Source organism: Centroberyx gerrardi, chromosome 17 (assembly GCF_048128805.1).
Source record: "Centroberyx gerrardi isolate f3 chromosome 17, fCenGer3.hap1.cur.20231027, whole genome shotgun sequence".
Lineage (NCBI taxonomy): Eukaryota > Metazoa > Chordata > Actinopteri > Beryciformes > Berycidae > Centroberyx > Centroberyx gerrardi.
In genome coordinates, this window is record NC_136013.1 from 29,608,431 (window position 1) to 29,625,907 (window position 17,477).

General features: G+C 41.1%; 1 protein-coding gene across 1 annotated transcript; it reads right to left on the minus strand.

Annotated features, from left to right (window-relative positions):
- Positions 1–318: 318 nt before the first annotated feature.
- Positions 319–10,625, minus strand: LOC139914557 (E3 ubiquitin-protein ligase RNF103). Its single transcript, XM_078289573.1, has 5 exons — positions 10,514–10,625; positions 5,262–5,684; positions 4,803–4,935; positions 4,328–4,414; positions 319–3,808 (listed from the first exon to the last, which is right to left on the minus strand). Exons 1-5 carry the CDS (start codon positions 10,576–10,578, stop codon positions 2,729–2,731), a joined length of 1,788 nt encoding a protein of 595 aa, XP_078145699.1. The 5' UTR covers positions 10,579–10,625; the 3' UTR covers positions 319–2,728.
- Between the last annotated feature and the right edge of the window lie 6,852 nt (positions 10,626–17,477).

Below are 17,477 nucleotides of genomic sequence, written 5' to 3' on the forward strand. Positions count from 1 at the left end.
ATGGGACACATGTCCGCATCACTGATAACCTACCCATAATAAAGACTAAATTATGTGATTATCGCTTTGCGTGCATTCTGAATGACTAAAGAGGCATACTGAGTTTTCTTGATCGACCAACGGCAGCATGCATCTCCTCTGAGATTAAAGTTCTTGTCCATTCCTTGCTCTGAGAACTTTCCTAAATCACTCCTAAGCTGGGACTCCTTGCTAGGAATTTTTAGGCTAAGTTAAGAGCTCTAAGAGTATTCTCAGTTGTGAATACGGCCCCTGATATACACCCAGAATGATGACAAAACAACACATTTAAACACAATGTTCCAAAACTCAGCTTTTATTTGGATAATTTAATATCATGTTACTGGTCAACATATTTTTTTTTGTTTTCTCTGTTCCCTCCTTTCACAGACATACAGAGGACAGGAATGGGCTGAATAATTATATTTAAGCACCCCAAAATTTCATAAATAAAGCTAAAAGGATACTTTGGCATTTTGACATTTTGAATCTGTATTTTTTCTTCACCAATTTCCTGACACAATGTGGGGAAAGGTTTCTGTATTAGCTTTTTAGTTAAGTGCTTGCTAGAGTGGTTTGCATTTCTCATTGAAGCCAGTGGGCACTGGCAGCAGCAGTACAACCCATTAGTTTCAATGAGCAACCATTGCCAATAAGTAATTTCTCTTGTACAGTAGCTTATAATCATATTGCCAGAGTTTCTTCCCATAGTGTGATAAGTAGTAGTAGTAGAGAAGAAAAAATAACTCAGTTTCAAAATGTCAAAATATCCCTTCAATCATTTTCCATCAAACATTGATAAGACATGAACACAGACAAACAACATATTAGAAGGTTTATATCTCAGCAGCAGACAGCACTGGGAATTTCAGCTCAGTTTCAACATCCAACTCAGCCTGATGTTTAATGCAGTCAGCCAGGATTCAAAAGAAAACAAATTCCTTTAACATTATTTGTAATTGAATGGGTGACTTCTTCAGATATAAAGGTTTTATATAATTTTATGTTTAGGGTTAAAAATGATTTATTGATCTATGTTAAATACCTTGACCACCAGTGTGGGATCCTGCAGCCAAGGATACCTAATACATTTTAATGCAATGAGGATGGCTAGTTTACCAACAATTGACTAATGCTCTTTGTTAACTACTGTCAAGCTGCCAATGGGCAAGGCATTAAACCTCCAGTTGAGCTGCTCAGCATGCAGCCTTAGGTTGTACTGGTCAGTTCCCATCTGTGAACATGGAGCTGAATGAATGAAGCAGGGTTGTGGGGAAAAAAGGCATGCATGCTTAGCAAAACCTCCCTGAATAAATAGTTCAAATGGTTTCTTCCACTCATGCCATTTGGTGCCACCAACTGACCTGAAACAACAACAAATGCTTACCCAAAAGGCTAAAAAAAAGAAAAGAAAAAATGGCTTGATGAAATTAAATCTTGTACCTTTGTTCATGATACCAACTATTTATATCCATATTGATGATGTCCCAGTTACCAATCCCCATTCCTGGTGGAGGCAGTACTATTCGTCTTGATTGCCTCAAAAAGTTGTATCATGTATCATTACCTCACAGAGACACAGACATCAGACAAAAGCCTATCAAACCCTTTAAAAAAAAAATTCACCTCAACTTTAGTCTGTCACCCTGGGACCCCCATTAAATCATACAAGCACTGGTATTATGTGAGGACCCACCAGAAACAGGCCAATGACACATTGGGTCCTAACCCATGGTTTAAGAAGTCCATGGATGAATTCCATGAAAAAACATCAAATGAGGAACATTTCCAAAACTACAAAAATTGGGCAGATTCGGAACACTGCTATAATAAACTAGTGTATATTAACCAGTGAGACTGTTCCTTCCATTGAACTCATATCACCCTGTCTGGTTCGGTCTGTGTTCAAATAGGTGAAAGGCAGGCTGAGTAACAGAGCAATACTACATCTTACACTGTCTCTTCTGATTCTTCCTGTTTTTTATCCTATCTTTTCCCTCCCTTTTCCTCATCTCCTCCCCTCACTCCTTTTTCTCTACTTTGACTTGACAATTAGATAAAGGAAAGAGGATTGATTCAAATCCTCTCTCCTCTCCCTGTAGTTTTCTACTGAAGTCTACCAACCCCAGTAGACTGAAAGTGATGCATTGACATGTTTTAGTCTAATAATTTTCCTCACCAGCCACTTATTAGAGTCTGTGGATAGTAGATGCAGGGACTTTGACATATTTTAATGTCTTTAATGTATTTTAATTAATATATTTTAGTGGATTGACATCCCTGTTTGCTCAGTAAAAAACAACTTGTTTGAATTCCTCATCAAAACCAATGAAGGCAGCGAGAAGTTGAAGAGCATTAACAAACTAGCCTCCTGCAGCCAAGGATAATAACACATTGTAGCATTAATCTTTTGTTTTAAAAATGAATGTGAAATATGCTTGCAAGCACTTTTAGGGTAGTTCAAGGACAAATGCTGAAACATTTATTTCAATGTGACAAGTGCCACATGAAAGAAGGCAACTTAAAATTCATAATGTCAAAGCATCACAACAGTACATGAAAAACATTTCAAAAGAAAAACATTTCTCTGTGCCATGAGTCTTAGTGATCAAATTTCTTAAAATCCTCACACACTAAGGAGAGAGGAGATGTGGAGATGTGGAGTTGAGGAGGGATCAGGCAAACAAAGACACAAGGAAGATCCACTCGGTCAGTCCTGTAGTGTGTTTTCTATTGGGCTGGTCTGGGTTTGGTTCTGATGTTTCTTCTTGTAGCTGGGCCAGCGACACACTGGGCAGCAGTGTCTGCCTGCTGCCAGCCACACCACAATACACTGCTGGTGGAAGGCGTGGCCACAGGGCAGACCCATCAGCAGCTCCTCACTAACAAAGTTCTCCAGACAAACCACACACTCTGAACAATGCAGCATGCCATGAGGCCACATTGACCAATCACACTGCTGATGTTGGCAGACAGGCTCAGGTTTCTGCCCATCATCCTTCTGCATCCTTGCTGGTGATGATGACCTTCCATTTCCATGACGACAGCAGAGGGATGTTGAAGCAGCATCAGAAACACAGAGGCAGCTGGTACTAAGGTTCAGTCTGTTATCTTTTGTTTCCAAGTCGCAGCAGACAGACAGCTGTGTGCCACTGTCCAGACTGCTGTGGCTCTGTTCTGCTTTTCCACTTATTTGGTTTGATAGTGAACTGTTGTGGCTTCTACTACTCTGTGTTGACCTGCTGGGGTCTAGGAGAGGTGAATCACTCTGCTTTCTACTCTCTGTGGCTGATTCAGATCTATCCATGTCTCTGTCTGTCTCTTCTCCTGACTCCTCCCCTCTCTGTTGATTGACAGCTCTGAACCTCCAGGTCGGCAGGGCTTTGATGTAGTCCACATTCACTAAGGGGCGGAGCCAAAGATCAGGAAAAGCCAAACGCTCAAACAGGAAGTTAGGATCATCCTCCCAATCTGATTGGTCAGTCGGGACGTGCTGCAGTGATGCGATTGGATGGAGCAGGTAGGAAGTGTACCAATCCCACAGACTGGCCAGCCATTCCAGATTGGTGGTGCTGTCCTCTTGGCTCCTGGCGGCACAGCGGCGTTTCTTCTCAAAGTAGTCAACCAGCAGGCCGTGGGCCAGGTAGGTGGACAGGAAGAGAGCTGGGTGGGAGGAGTAGAAGGTCCAGTCAGCTCTCACTAGGCTGGCCAATGACGTGGTGTCAGCATAACGCAGCAGCTTCAGACTGTAGACATACAGGCTGTCCAGGTAGGGCAGCTGGAGGAGGGCCTGGGGAGGGATCACGTTTTACTTAAAGGTTTACTTTACTTGAAGTGTCACTTACAAGGCATTATAAGGCACATTGTGAGTACATGATAATTATAATCAGAACATGGTATAATATAACACTGTAGGAAATTTAGGGGGTTGAATACTTTATGGGACAACTGTATAGTAAATAATATATGAAACTGAATGTAATTTTCTGACGTCTGATGATATTGTAAAAAAAGTTTATCTACACTTCTAATGGGATTATAATCTACTTCAAGTAAGGCGTTTCTTGGATTTCCTTCAAAATTCAAATGAAAAACTGTTGGCATGAAAGTTCCAACTACCAAAATATCCAATAAAGAAATAACAGAATTTATTATTAATGTTATTAACCAGAAACTGTACTCATGTACACATTCAAAATCAACCTTGGTATAGTCACTGTCTTCCCTCTCTAGTTTCCAGGTTTTGGAGGGACTTAACTGTCCATTAGGTCTGAGTTGTGAAGAACATCTGGTGTAGATGATTCCCTACCAGAATAGGAAGCCAGGAGACCAGCAGTAAGGAGTTGTAGGTTCCCAGTGTTCGGATCAGAACTACAAATCGTTTCACCGTCGCACCCTGCCAATCAAAATAAATCAATATTTTGTAAAAATAATTGAGCAAAAATTACATTCATTCTCCATTTCTCTCTCTTTCCCCGTCTCTCTCTCTATGTATATATTATTACAACTGTGTATTTCAACATAAATAACTTGCAGGCTCTCTTTGGCAACACAAGATGTCATTATGAATTGAAAGCCCATGCCACTAAGATGGCGTTAAAAAGGTCATACAACACAGGTTAAAACCAAGTCTGCTGTCATCTTACATACAGTAAGTGATACCAATTAGGAGGCATTTTAAAATTTTGACGTTTAATTATTGCACCCTAAAGGAGAAAACACTTTTGGGAGATGACTTTGAAGCTGTGACAAGAAGAAAGCAGATGGGGAAAGCAGGAAGTAACCTGTGTAATGAAGAGGTCCATCCAGGCCAGCAGATTGACCAGAACCAGACTGAGGACAAACAGGTCGTTGACCTCCGGTTGGACCGAACGCAGGAAAGTATCCATGGCAGCCAGAGACAGGAACTCCCCAGTACTAAAGAGAGGAGAAGAGGAGACAAGAGGAGAGGAGGAGTTGAGAGGAGGAGACATGAAGAGAGTGGAGGAGAGGACGAGAGGAGGAAAGAAGAGGGAAAGAGGAGAGAGAAAGAGAGGAGAGGTAGAAAAGAGAGAAGAAGAAAGGAAAGGAGAGGAAAAGAGAGGGGGAGAGGAGTGGACAGGAGGAAAGGAGAGGATGTGGCATTCTAAACTGTCATTTGAAGTATTTATTAAGTAGATTAAAGAGTTCAGTAAAAGTTGAATTTGTTATTTATACAGAATTTAAATTAAGAACCTTAATCTATTTCATAATTATATCATCACCTGTTGCCATAGCGATAGATCCCCTCAGGCATCTTAAGGATGTAGGCGGGGCTCTGTATCACGCCAATCTCTGACAGACTGCTGTGGTTGTCCCAGTGACGTACATCCACGAAGATAAACTCAATTCGCCCAGTGAATTTGACGGACAGTGAGGAGAAAAAGGTGGGAGGCTGGGATAGACGGGCAAATAGGAACATTTTCACTGGGTGGGTGGGGTCAGAGCGCCACTCCTCTACAAGCTGGTCGGACTGACGCATGGTTTTGATTCGCTGCGCCACATGTGAGGTCATCCAGCGAAAGATGTGTTCAGTTTCGATGCGGTGGCCATCGTATTCTTTCAGCATGACTTTGCCCTTAGAGGCTGAAGTTTGAGGAACAGACATGATGAGAGTAGAACGCTGCCAGCCACGCTTGACACACGACCTGGAGGGAACAAGATAACCAACATTACAATAGTATACATAAAACCCAGGCCTGCTTGGCACAGCAGCACCATGAAGATAGCTGAATGGTCTAGTCCTATGGCCAGTGGATGAAGACGTCAGTTTCCTGCAAATGGCCCCAGTGAAAGCAATCCTAATTTACACAATTACACTTCTTGAAATACGGTGATTCTGTTTCATACACACTATTGTAGGTACCTTTTTTAAACGTGTGTGATGTGAAAAAAATGTGATGTTAAACCCAGTGGAAACTTTATTAGGTACACCTCTCTGTTTACGCAAACAACTCAATCCTCCACACAGTGCGTCATGTGTAAATATAGTAGAAGTACAAAGCATGCAGAAATATTGTTCAAATAAATATTAGAACAGACAAGATGCTGATCTACGTCATTATGAATGTAGTCTGACTCAACGGAAGTAGGCTGTGGGTATAAGCCTGCCATTGGTCGTCTATTTCAGACAGAATTCTCCTCCCCTTCCGCTATCTGCGTGTTACCGTTATCAAAGTCCCCGTCGCTACGTGAAACAACAACAACAACCTCCGAGCTAGCAACCTACACGCTGAAAATGGCAAGTTTTGTTTTATGTGGCATTTTCTTTTGCGGGGATTTAGCCATTTTAATGCCAGGGCTCGCCTCCCCACGTGCAAATGTTCCACCAAAACAAGTTCCCCCCCAACACTATTTTGCAAGGGCACCGTCGCTGCATCCTGGGCTTAGCGCCGCCCAAGACAATTGTGATTGGTTTAAAGAAATACAAACAAGACAGAGCGTTTTTTTCCCCTATACCAGAATGATAATGGGTTCAGCCAGATCTTTCTCCAGCGCTGGCACAGCGCTAAAACGAAGTGTGGAGATAGGTCTGGCTATGCGAGACTATGAATACTATGAAGACTATGAATGCGAAAAGAGAGAGGTGGGAATGGCAAGACTGGTTCAAGGTAACAGCAAAAAGCAACTCAGTTAGTGCTGGGCGATATGGCCCAAAAATAGACAATTTTACAATATTCACAATATTTTTTGGCTAATTATTGATATGACTTGATATTTCTTGTATTGAAATGAATTTGTAAATAATAGCCCCATATAAAACTGAATCAGACCAAATTTATTTATATTGTAAACGAGAATGTTTATTCAACCCTTGTGTTATGTTCAGTTTCTGGACCTATTGGTAAGGTTCGTTGGGTCAAATTGACCCAGGACATTATTTGGATTTTAAAGCAATACAGAATACATTTTTTTTGGAAAATACTTATATATTGTCTTTAACTCATTCCAAACAATATAAATAACATATGGGGTTAATGTTTGCCATTTACCTCTGCTAGATCACATTTAGCAATTAAAGTGCCATTCGTTTTTCGTGATAAACCTGTGATTTATGTAAAAAATCCACTATAAGGAAGACATGGGTGGCATAAATCATATTTATCACAATCAGAATTGATTTCTACATTATCCTCATATTCTGACACTTCCTCATCTTCCACATCACTATTTTTTTTAGTTTTCCAACTTGCTCCAAGGCCCTCTGAGTAGATTCTTCTGATCATATTGATGGATTGTGGAAGTGACCCACACACTGTCATGCAGAGCTATTTAAGGCCATGGCGTTTCAGGTTGAAAAAATAATTGATTGTATCATTTTTCCTTAAGTAAAAATTTTAAACGGGTCAATTTGACCTGAACACCACACAAGGGTTAAAAATGTAACTCTTGCCTGCATGTAGTATTAATGTATTTAAAATACATTAATTTACATTACAAATCTCAAATATATAAAAAAAAAAATGCCACCGTAGCATATGGCTCTAGAACATTAGAGCAGGCCAGCAGAGGCCTTAAAAATAATTCACATTGCAAATTTGTGCAAAACAACTCTTGTCTACAGCATGCTCTTCAATTTGAAAATAAATAAAATAAATATCAAAACAAGAAAACTAAATACCAAATAAAAAAATAAATACAAATAAAAATAAATATTAATCAGAACAAAAAAGAACAAAAAAATGCTACCATAGATTATGCCTCTAGAACATCAGAGCTTGGGCCTTCTTGTTTCAACAAACCATTTCACTCAAAATAATGTCATGTGCAATTTAGTGCAAAACAACAAACATAACACATATACCATAATTTCGTATGACAGCACCAGACACAGGTCAGAGGTTATAAGAGAGGAAGACAAGCCTGTCTACAGACTCTGCTTTTAGGGAGGCCCTGTGACACATAATGATATTATCACTCTCTCTCTCCAGGCGAGCTTGTGGCGGGGACACAGAGATACTTCCTTGCAAGGTTACTGAGCCTAGGAAAGTTAGCCTCGTGGGCTTTCCACCATGTGAGTGGATCTGTCTCAGCTTCAATCAGCTCTCTCTGTGTCTTGGCGTAATCTGGGACTGGCCTCCTGAAGAAGCTTAGCTTAGCCGTTTAGCTGCTGGGGTTGCTTCCTCTGTGGGGCTCCTGCAGCAGGCTGTGATGGGGGCTGTTCAGGGAGCAAAGCCTCCACCTCTGAGGTAACTCTCTCTTTCAGTTTCTCAATCTTGCTCTCTGGGACATATGTGGTTCTGAACCTGGAATCTATGAATCAGGCGATATCCAGTAAGTCCTGGGTAGATGGGTTGTCATATTTCTCCCTCAGGTAGTCAATAATCTCCCTCTTAACTGACTTGATGAGCTCTGTGTCGTCTTCTTTGGGTGCCAAGATGTCGTTCTCAAACAGATGCAATACTGGCTTCACATAAGAGACTATGACATAGGCCTCAGCTGATAAGGCATCTGTAAATTCAAGGAGCAGTCCCAGGACCTTGTGTAGAGACTCCAAGACTTGGATATCCTGCCAAGTCAAGAGGAGGTGTCTTGCTTTTTTATCTGAAGACAGAACCTGTGTGATAGCCTTCTCTTGCTGCAGAACTCTCTGTATCATTTTTGCTCGTGACCCCCATCTGGTAGGGGATTTGCTGACAAGCTGATGTTGGGGTAGGCTTAGCTCCTTCTGAGCTGTAGAAACTGGCAACTATCTTCTTCGATCCAGGGGTCTCGCATGCTTCTCTCTGGATGAATAAAGACAATCAGAGACATACTTCATTAAACACAGTCAAAATACAAATTAATATTAAAATATGGAGACACTGTTCTATGTTGTGATTATTCTAAATCACTGTTTATCATTATTTTAACAGTTAAATGAAAATATGAAGACAGTAATGTTATTATTCTTTCCCTATTTTAATGTGCTCAGTGCTCATTTTGTGTGTGAGAGACTTTAGTGAGGTGTTTATTAAATATTACATAAATATTAGATAAAATATATGAGATATAAAAGAGATATTCTAAATTATTATATAATTGTAACAATGCATGAAATTATAAAACTGTTACAATACATGAAAATATTAAGACAATTATATACTTTTCTTTATGTTCTTTTTCTTTCCCTATTTTGGCTGCTCAGTGTACATTGTGTGTGTAAGAGAGAGTTAGAGAGCGATTTTAATAAAGTAGTTAATTTATGAAAGCATTCTCTTACCGATGGCAAGGTGCAGTCTGTGCCCAAAACACTGTAGTCTTTGCCATCCATTTAACAACCTTGACAACATTGCTGCCATTGTCCGTAGTCATGCAGACCTGCCGCTCCTCATCCAGCTTTCACGACTTTAGGGCATCTTTAAGGCCTTGCGCAATCGTCTCGCCTGTGTGGTCTTCTGGTGCATAGCTTGTCTGCAAGCACGTACTTTTCAGCTCCCAATCTTCGACATAGTGCACAGTGCGGCTCATATAGGGTTGCATTGTGCGACTTGACCACAGATCCATAGTCGTAGAAAAGTGATTTACATTTGCCATTCTTGCAGTAGCTTTCTCTCTCCAAGTGTGCTTGGACCCCGCAATCGCCGTGGCTATATTTGGGTTTCTTTTGGTATTGACATCTCTCAAACAATAAAAAGGCAGGTCGGCTATTCAAAATAACATTTCTGCTCCATTGCCCACTTCTACCTTCTTGCCTCCTCTGGATCCAACTTATAAGGGGCAGCTGAACCATTTGCAAATACCCACTGTAGGAATGCTAAATGATAACACTTACAATAGAAGATCAGACAAAATTTACTTCCTACTTTTGACTTCAAAATGGTTGTCAACTCTTTGTCACAATTGTCAACTATGCATTATACAGTTAAATCAAAAACATATTTTTCCCATCCCTATTTGAAAAGATGGAAACATCAAAGATGATAGGCTCTCAGGGACTCACTCAGTCAAAGCCACAAAATAGCGAGCTTGCCCCCAAATGCTCCCCTTGTCTCTGAGTGTGCTGGTGGGTTAGGATAATGTGATCTAGCAGAACACATGGTCCTGGAGTATAAAGCTAGCAGTAGTACAAAACACAATGACTGTGCTGTGGGTTACTTCAAATAAATTAATCTGACAAACTAAAAATCCACTGTAGCTATATGGTTCGAGGATAGAACTAAGATTAATGCACTAATTATCAAAGTATTCCTTAAACAAACATTATAATATATAGGCCTAATACTGTGTGTTATCAAATACTGTGTTTTATCAAAACTAATTCTAATATGTCCACTTTACTAATACTAATTACTACTAATTACTAATGTTTGCTCTAGTCTACTTGAAACATACTTTACTTCCTTGGCATTGTCCGCCAATTTCTGCTTTAGCACCTGAATTTCCCCAAGGGGATCAATAAAGTGCTATCTTATCTTAGTCTGCATGGAGTGAAAAATGGTACTTTTAAGGAGAGGAGAATACAGGAAGAGAGGAGAGGAGTAACTCTCATTCCCACCTGTAGTCGTTAGAGCAGTTGAAGGTTCCAGTTCGGATCCCAAACTGAGACACTTTCTGGACCATCTTCCCCCAGTTAGACTGACTGAGCAGAGCCTCCCGGTCCTGGGCAATTACCTAGAGAGACAGACAAGGAAATGAGATCCAGAGAGACAGACATGGTGAGAGAGGCTAGTGGTTGCAGTTGCTTGGCTATATGAGGTTGCTGCTAGCTAACCCTTAAGCCAAAAACAACAGCAGGTTAACTGAGCTGCTTCATCTCATGCAACAATTTGGTGTTTTGGAGTCACTGTTACTACGTTTGCGATTTTGTCACTAGATCTAGCAATTTTTCAGACCCCCTGGCCTTTGCAAAAGTGAATAAAGACATATCTAACTACTTTTTCAGATCACTGGGAAAAATGTTTATGTATTGACTCCCAAAGCATTTGGCAACTAATTGGTGTGGCTGAGGCCGATGCACGTACATTTGTACTACTTGCTTGTCCAATTCAAAAGAGGTTTGATGATAACCAGCACTTCCAAGCACAGTGTAGCCCCCTCCCTTCACTATGTAAAATAATGAGGTAACTATTGGATTTGAATTATGCTGCACAAGCTGAGAAATTTGATGGACATTTTATGCTTTCTTTGGAGCTGTAGAAAAGTGGCCCTGTTAACTTCAATAGTTTTGGAGAAGACTGAGATGGAACTACGGGGGCTAAAGGCTGATTTGCAGTTCTGCGTCAAAGTGTCGCCACAGCTACAGCGGTGCGAGCATTTATAGCATTGGTGATTCTGTGAGTAAAGCATTGAAACACTAGATGGCGGTGTTGTCCTTTGTTAGCATGGAAGTAATAACAGAAGTAGTAGTGCTTAAATTCTCTGAAACCCATGTTTCAGATATTTCTACGATATTTCTCACCACTTATTCAGTGACATTTGGTAATCTTAATAATTTAGGGATGAGGTGACCTACATATTTGCGAACCTCCTCAGCCAGTCTCTCATCGATCTGCTCCATGTTGTCTTAACTATTGGCGAATATCAACTGTCTAGCCTGAAGGTAGGAGGAAATACAAAGCAACCAAAGCAGGCCAATTACTTGCGGTCTTGCATCACCCTACGCGCAGTTACATTTTTGGGGAGGTGCACGAAACCTACTCCGGCAACCTCTATACCAGCACCACAAACATCTACAGCGTAGCTACAGGGACACTTTGACGCAAAACCATAGTCATCCTTTAGTTGCTGTGTGTTTCGACATGGGGATGAGTAGAAAATGACTGAATTTTCATTTTTTGGGTGAACTATTCCTTTAAGCTAACTTTAAAGACATAATATCAGCATACCCTGTCTAAAATGTTGGTAATGAGCTCTATTGGCAAGTAAGTAAGTCCATTTAATAAGTTTGTTCATGACAATTATTTCCTTCATGCCATTGATGACTTTCATGACTTTACACAGCCTTCCTCCGTACAATTACTGTTGTCATACCTGCAAACTAGTCGCTTTTCCGCGAAATTCGCCGTTTTGAATTCAAAATATGTCATCCACGTGAATCATGTACATCTGAAGAGTTGGTTTTTTTGGGGGGGGGGTCTGAGGTATGAGGTCTGCCAGCAAGTGGCTAGCACAATTTCCCATAGACTGGAGTGAGACCAGAGATGGTTCAGAAAGTTGTTATAGAGCATCTTTGGTGAGACATGTCTCGAGTCTTCTCATGCCATCGGCAGCGGAAATCGTTCGTTTTAAGCAGCGGTAAATACAAGTCAACTAAACAAAACATTAGCGATTATGCCGAAATCGGGTTGTGTTTGGGGCTGTAATGCCAAATATAGCTTGGTACATAATGGATTAGGTTTAGGCTTTTTCAGTTTTAAAGCAACCTAACGGAATCGGTGGATACAGATAATAGTTTACAGGCCATCTGCATCTACAGAACTGGGGACAGGCTGGCAGCAACCACTCATGACCGGGTTTTGCGGCAGGCATTTCTTACAGGTCTGTAATAAAAATTATAAACGTCGCTGTTGGGTAGCATAACGTGCAAGCTTGCTAGAGTGACAGTAATACAGTCTCTCGGTTTTGCTAGTCTCGTTCGGGTCTAGCACAGCAGCAGCTCCGTTGTGACTGGCACTGCACTGCCAGTCCCAAGGCGTTCCATTAAAAACCGTTTGGGTAAAATCTTTCACTTCATGTAGGAAAGGTTTCCTGACCGAAATTTTGCCAACATGATAAGCTTTCTGAAATCCTTGAGCCCTTTTCTGTTACACGAGTAAAACATATTGTCAAAGTGCCACAAATGTTTTATCCGCACGGTTTTTAATGGACCGCGGTTCTAGCACAGCACAAGTAGCACAACACACGCAGTGGTTTGTGATCTGGCTTTGCTATCATACCCTGCTTTACAGTCAAGATGCTTTACAATCGAGTCTGAAAGTAAATAACGAGCAGTCCACAGTTTCTACTATAAAGCAAAACACTAAAGAATGACTGGTTTGAGGTTGCTTTGTTAGATCAGCACTTGAATTTGAACTTCTGCTCGCTGAATCACACTAACATAGCCTACTTTGTGTCACTGGCTGTCACTGTTTGGCTATATAACATAATATAAAATAAAAACAGAAAGTTATGATTAATTTGTATAAGACAGTGGCCAAAACAGAACTTTTAAGCATTTCTAAACATTTTGGTAAAATATAGTAGTTTGTGGACACATGCTTAAATAGGCTATATATTTAGGTTATGTTAGGTTATACACTAACAAATATCAACAGCAACGACATCAGGAACGTCTCGTTTTCGGTGGACAGCCAGAACTACATAATGTCTGTGTATTTCTAATCAGAAGAGCTTAAAAAGGGGTCTTACTTTGGTTAAATAACACAAAAAATACTGTAGCGCCGATGCAGCACCGCCGACTTTATCCACCCGGAAGTAAGTTCTTTGTTGTTGTGACGTCACGCTGATATGGCAACTAAATCGAACGTAGGTCATATTTCATGACGGATCACATCACTGACGGAGTTTCGATAAAATAAAGATAAATGATATGAATGAAGATAAATGTTGTCTTTTCCCTTTATTTTCTTCTCACAGTGCACCAGAATGCTTTGTTAACATGTTAAAATCACAAAAATTTTCTTCTGGGGGAGAATGCCCCCAGACCCCCCTACAGGGGTTTGGTTTACAAACATGTCACCTTTTTCACCTCTTATGAGTTTGCAGGTCTGTGTTGTACTTCATTAGCCTATGAGTACGCTGATAGAAATGACTATTCAAACACAATACAAATTTAATTGAGTTTATTTACACTTGCATATTAAACAGAAATGTTAGATAGTGTGTGTGTGTGTCATTTATTTAGGTATTTAGGTAGATCAACTACTACTTGAACAAACTTGAACAATACATTTCCTGCCGGTAATGCTTATTGGGGCTGGTGGTTCTGTTGGCTAGTGCAGTACAATGCTACTAGTCTGTGCAGTTAGGGTCTCTCTTGTTCGCTTTCTCTCCCCCTTCATCTTCTCTTTTAACCTTTCTGAGATGGTCAATTACTTATTATGTACTATGTTTATTGTTTTCCTGTTAATGGCATGGGTGGAGAGTTACTGGAGCACACTGGTGTTCTTGCTTTGTGGTGAGGAAGCAAGAATACAGTAACTTTTACTCAGTACAATTAACTACTTTTTTACTTTTACTTGAGATTTTTAGCTGGGGTAGGCTTTGGAGAAATGAACAAGAATTTGAAAGTACGCAACAAAAAATTCTCCCCCTCCCTCTCTGCTCCCTCCCTACCACATTTACAAAGCCATACTACAGCCTGTAGCTAATCTATGTGTGACAAAAAAAAAATGTTTTCATGAAAAAAAAAAAAAAAATTGTTTTTTGGTCAGTGAATCTTTTAGTTATAACTAGACTGAGCTAGCAGAACTGTGTTTTGCATAAAAGGCTTGGAATTTATCAAGTTTAGTCAATGCTAACCCTAACCCAACGCTCTCTCTCCATATAAAGTGAACCTAACATGACCAGTGTCCGTCTCACAATGTGTTTTTGTAACCCTACTGACTAATCTATGCTGACAAAAATTATTACCCAACACCGGCTGACTGACATGAATGTGGCTCCTTCCTGATGAACAGGTCTTGTACAGTGGGGAACATATCTGGCTTCCATACACAAGTTTATTCCAGTCCCAGTACTCAGTTTGGATTATGGCTGTTTCATCTCATATCTTCTGTGGATATACTTGTTTTCTCTCTGCAGTTTGCAGGGCAGGCAGGACTAGACTGTCTGTGTGCATGTGATTGACAGCTAGGGACAGGACACCTCCTTTCGGAAGAACTGTCCCGACTGGTTGTTAAGATCCGGGTGCCCTGAGATTTTGGGGTCACTGATTACAGGGCCTGGGACAGCCACAGAGACCGGATTTTTTTCTGAGAGCATTTGATTGATTAATAGCTGTTGGGAAAATAATTTCAACGAATATTACCAAAATTATTCTAAAATAAATTGCCTACCCCAGCTTTAAATAAAATGAAAAGTGTTACATCTGATCTTTCCCATGCAATGTAAAAAGGACAAGAGACAAGACAGGACAAAAACCTGAAAATGTCCATCCCAATTATTCGGTAATGTTACTACATATTTATTTTCTTTTTCTATTAGCTATCCAGCTGGTTAGCAAGGCTTCTGAACTAGCTAGAGAGGCTGTTCTTCACCTGAGGTTGGGAACCCTTCAGACAAGTCACCACATCTTATTCCATTTTTATCTGGACAAAATACCACTCATGTCTGGCTAGCTGTGGAGCCTAGTTACGCCAGCATCTAGAATCTGATCACCGCAGCGGGCCCTTTATTTGGGCCCCTCCCGTGTCAATTCAACTGTCCAAGATCTATCTCTGCCTCTGTCCACTGATTTTACCGCTCTATCTGCCCTCTGGACTGCCATCTGTTTTATCACCGCTGATATGGGCTGTGGGAAGGAGAGGTAGCTAGCCTCCTTGAAGAGGAGTGGCTTCAGCTGGAGAAACACATCCATACAGCAGTAGTGGCGCCAGGATTTCATTTTTGGATAGGCCAAAATAATTTGGGATGGGCCTTTTAACTACAGAAATTATGTTTTCACATCCCATGTCTTTTATTGCATTAATTTATAGTAGGTGTTATGGCTCTATCATGCCAAACATGTACCACTTGCCATTATTGTGCCGCTTAAACAGCTGATAGGCGTTGACACCTGTCCTGCATTCTACACAGCTGGAAGCTGACCTATTGCTACAGCAACATTGAACAGTGGGTGAAATAGCCCATTAAATGAAAATGCATGCAAAACCAAATCCTTTAATTACAGGCAACATATTTATTTAAAAAAATCTTGATTAAATGCCATAGACACATTCACTTATTTTGTAAATCAGCAAAACGTTTTCTTTAAATTAACAAGTTTTGACAAGCCATTGTCAAGGCTTTGACAATGGCTTGTGTTTACATTTTTAATAATATGCCAGAACCCAAAAAACAACAACAACAAAGAAAATAGGCTGCATGTAATGAAAGCGAAAGAAATCCAATTCCTTACTATGACATACTTCATGTCAACAAGTCTCATCTGTGAGCTGCATTGGGCCATTTGTTAACCTTACAGGAGTAGTCGGTGGGGTTTGCTTTTGAAAATGTTAATAATTTCATCATAGTCCAGAGTTTCTGTAAGATCTCTCTCAAATGTTAACAGGCAGAGCGAGTTCAGGTGAGTGGTGAGCATAGAGCTCCTACTGACAGTTTTTATTTTCTTAACACTGGAGAAGACGAGCTCAACAGTGCATGATGTCATTGGCAGAGTGACCATTGGTTTTAAGAAGGAATGAATATGAGGGAAGACTTCCTTGCTGCATATGTCCATCACATCAATAAGACTTAAAGGTTTCACCTCTTGCCCTCTTCCGTGTGGCGTACTGGAGGAACACTGAAAGCTCCAACTCTGTCACGTTGATATGGAAAAGCTTTCCTGCATCATTTAGACATTTCGTCATATCTGTCAAACTGCTGTCACAAGAGGTTGCCAATAAAGCCGCTGCTGATCTCATCAGGCCATACAAGTCATCGTGGAACCTGGCATTAAGTTCATTAAGCTGGCAGTCTATTAGTTGGTTTAACATAGCCCGCAAGTCATTGTCACTCCGGACCCTTGTAGACTTTCCCAGCGAGGCAACAATACTGTCCCCGAAACGACTAGGGAGCTTTCGTGAGCGGGAAGGCAAGGATATATCCCAACTGTCAAATTATTATCCCTCATGATCTTATTCGTCATTGTCAGCATCTTAAGGAATTCACTGTTACAGCTGTCATGAGAGCGGATGTCTGTCAGTGATTGTTTAAGATTTTATATCAAATCTACTGTGTCTGTCACCGATACGCTGATGGACTGTAGGCCTTTGGTTGCAAAATCTGACTTATTGAACAGTTCTTTAAAGAGTACAATGAGAAATATGAATTTCTTTGTTTGCATCTGCTGTAGTAACGCCTGTGCGTCAGTTTGACTCTGTCCTCCCTCTTCTGCATATTCTGACAGCACTTCAAGGATTACGTCATAAAGAGTGAGGCCCGTTAGGCCCACCCACAGCACCGTGCCTGCCATACAGTCCTCAACCGGCAGATGCAGGTCAGCTCCCAGCAGGCCTCCTTTGAGGACTCTGGGGCATGCAGCCCTTCTTGCGGAGCTTTGGGGACCGACCAGCAGTGGCTGGTGCTGCCTCGGGCCACCTGGTCGGATGTGGTTTAGAGAGGCTCAAGGCGCACCCTACCCATTTTCAATCCTGAGGTAGAGGAGGACCTTCTCCCTCTCCCCAACAGCTTCTCACCGCTGGCCAACGACAATTTTGCTCAGATGTGCCCTCCACCTCAGCTGCCATGAGAGTGGTGTCCCCTGACCGGAGGAAGCCTCGGCAGTGGAGTCTGCCCCAGCCTGCGTGCTCTGCGTCCCC

Excerpts from the sequence above, each read along its gene's own strand:
- LOC139914557 (XM_078289573.1), bottom strand. The coding sequence starts at position 10,578 with ATGGTCCAGAAAGTGTCTCAGTTTGGGATCCGAACTGGAACCTTCAAC. Across the intron at positions 4,936-5,261 it reads ATCTATCGCTATGGCAACAG|TACTGGGGAGTTCCTGTCTC; the intron begins GTGATGATATAA and ends TCCTCTCTTTAG. Across the intron at positions 3,809-4,327 it reads TCTCCTGGCTTCCTATTCTG|GCCCTCCTCCAGCTGCCCTA; the intron begins GTAGGGAATCAT and ends ATCCCTCCCCAG.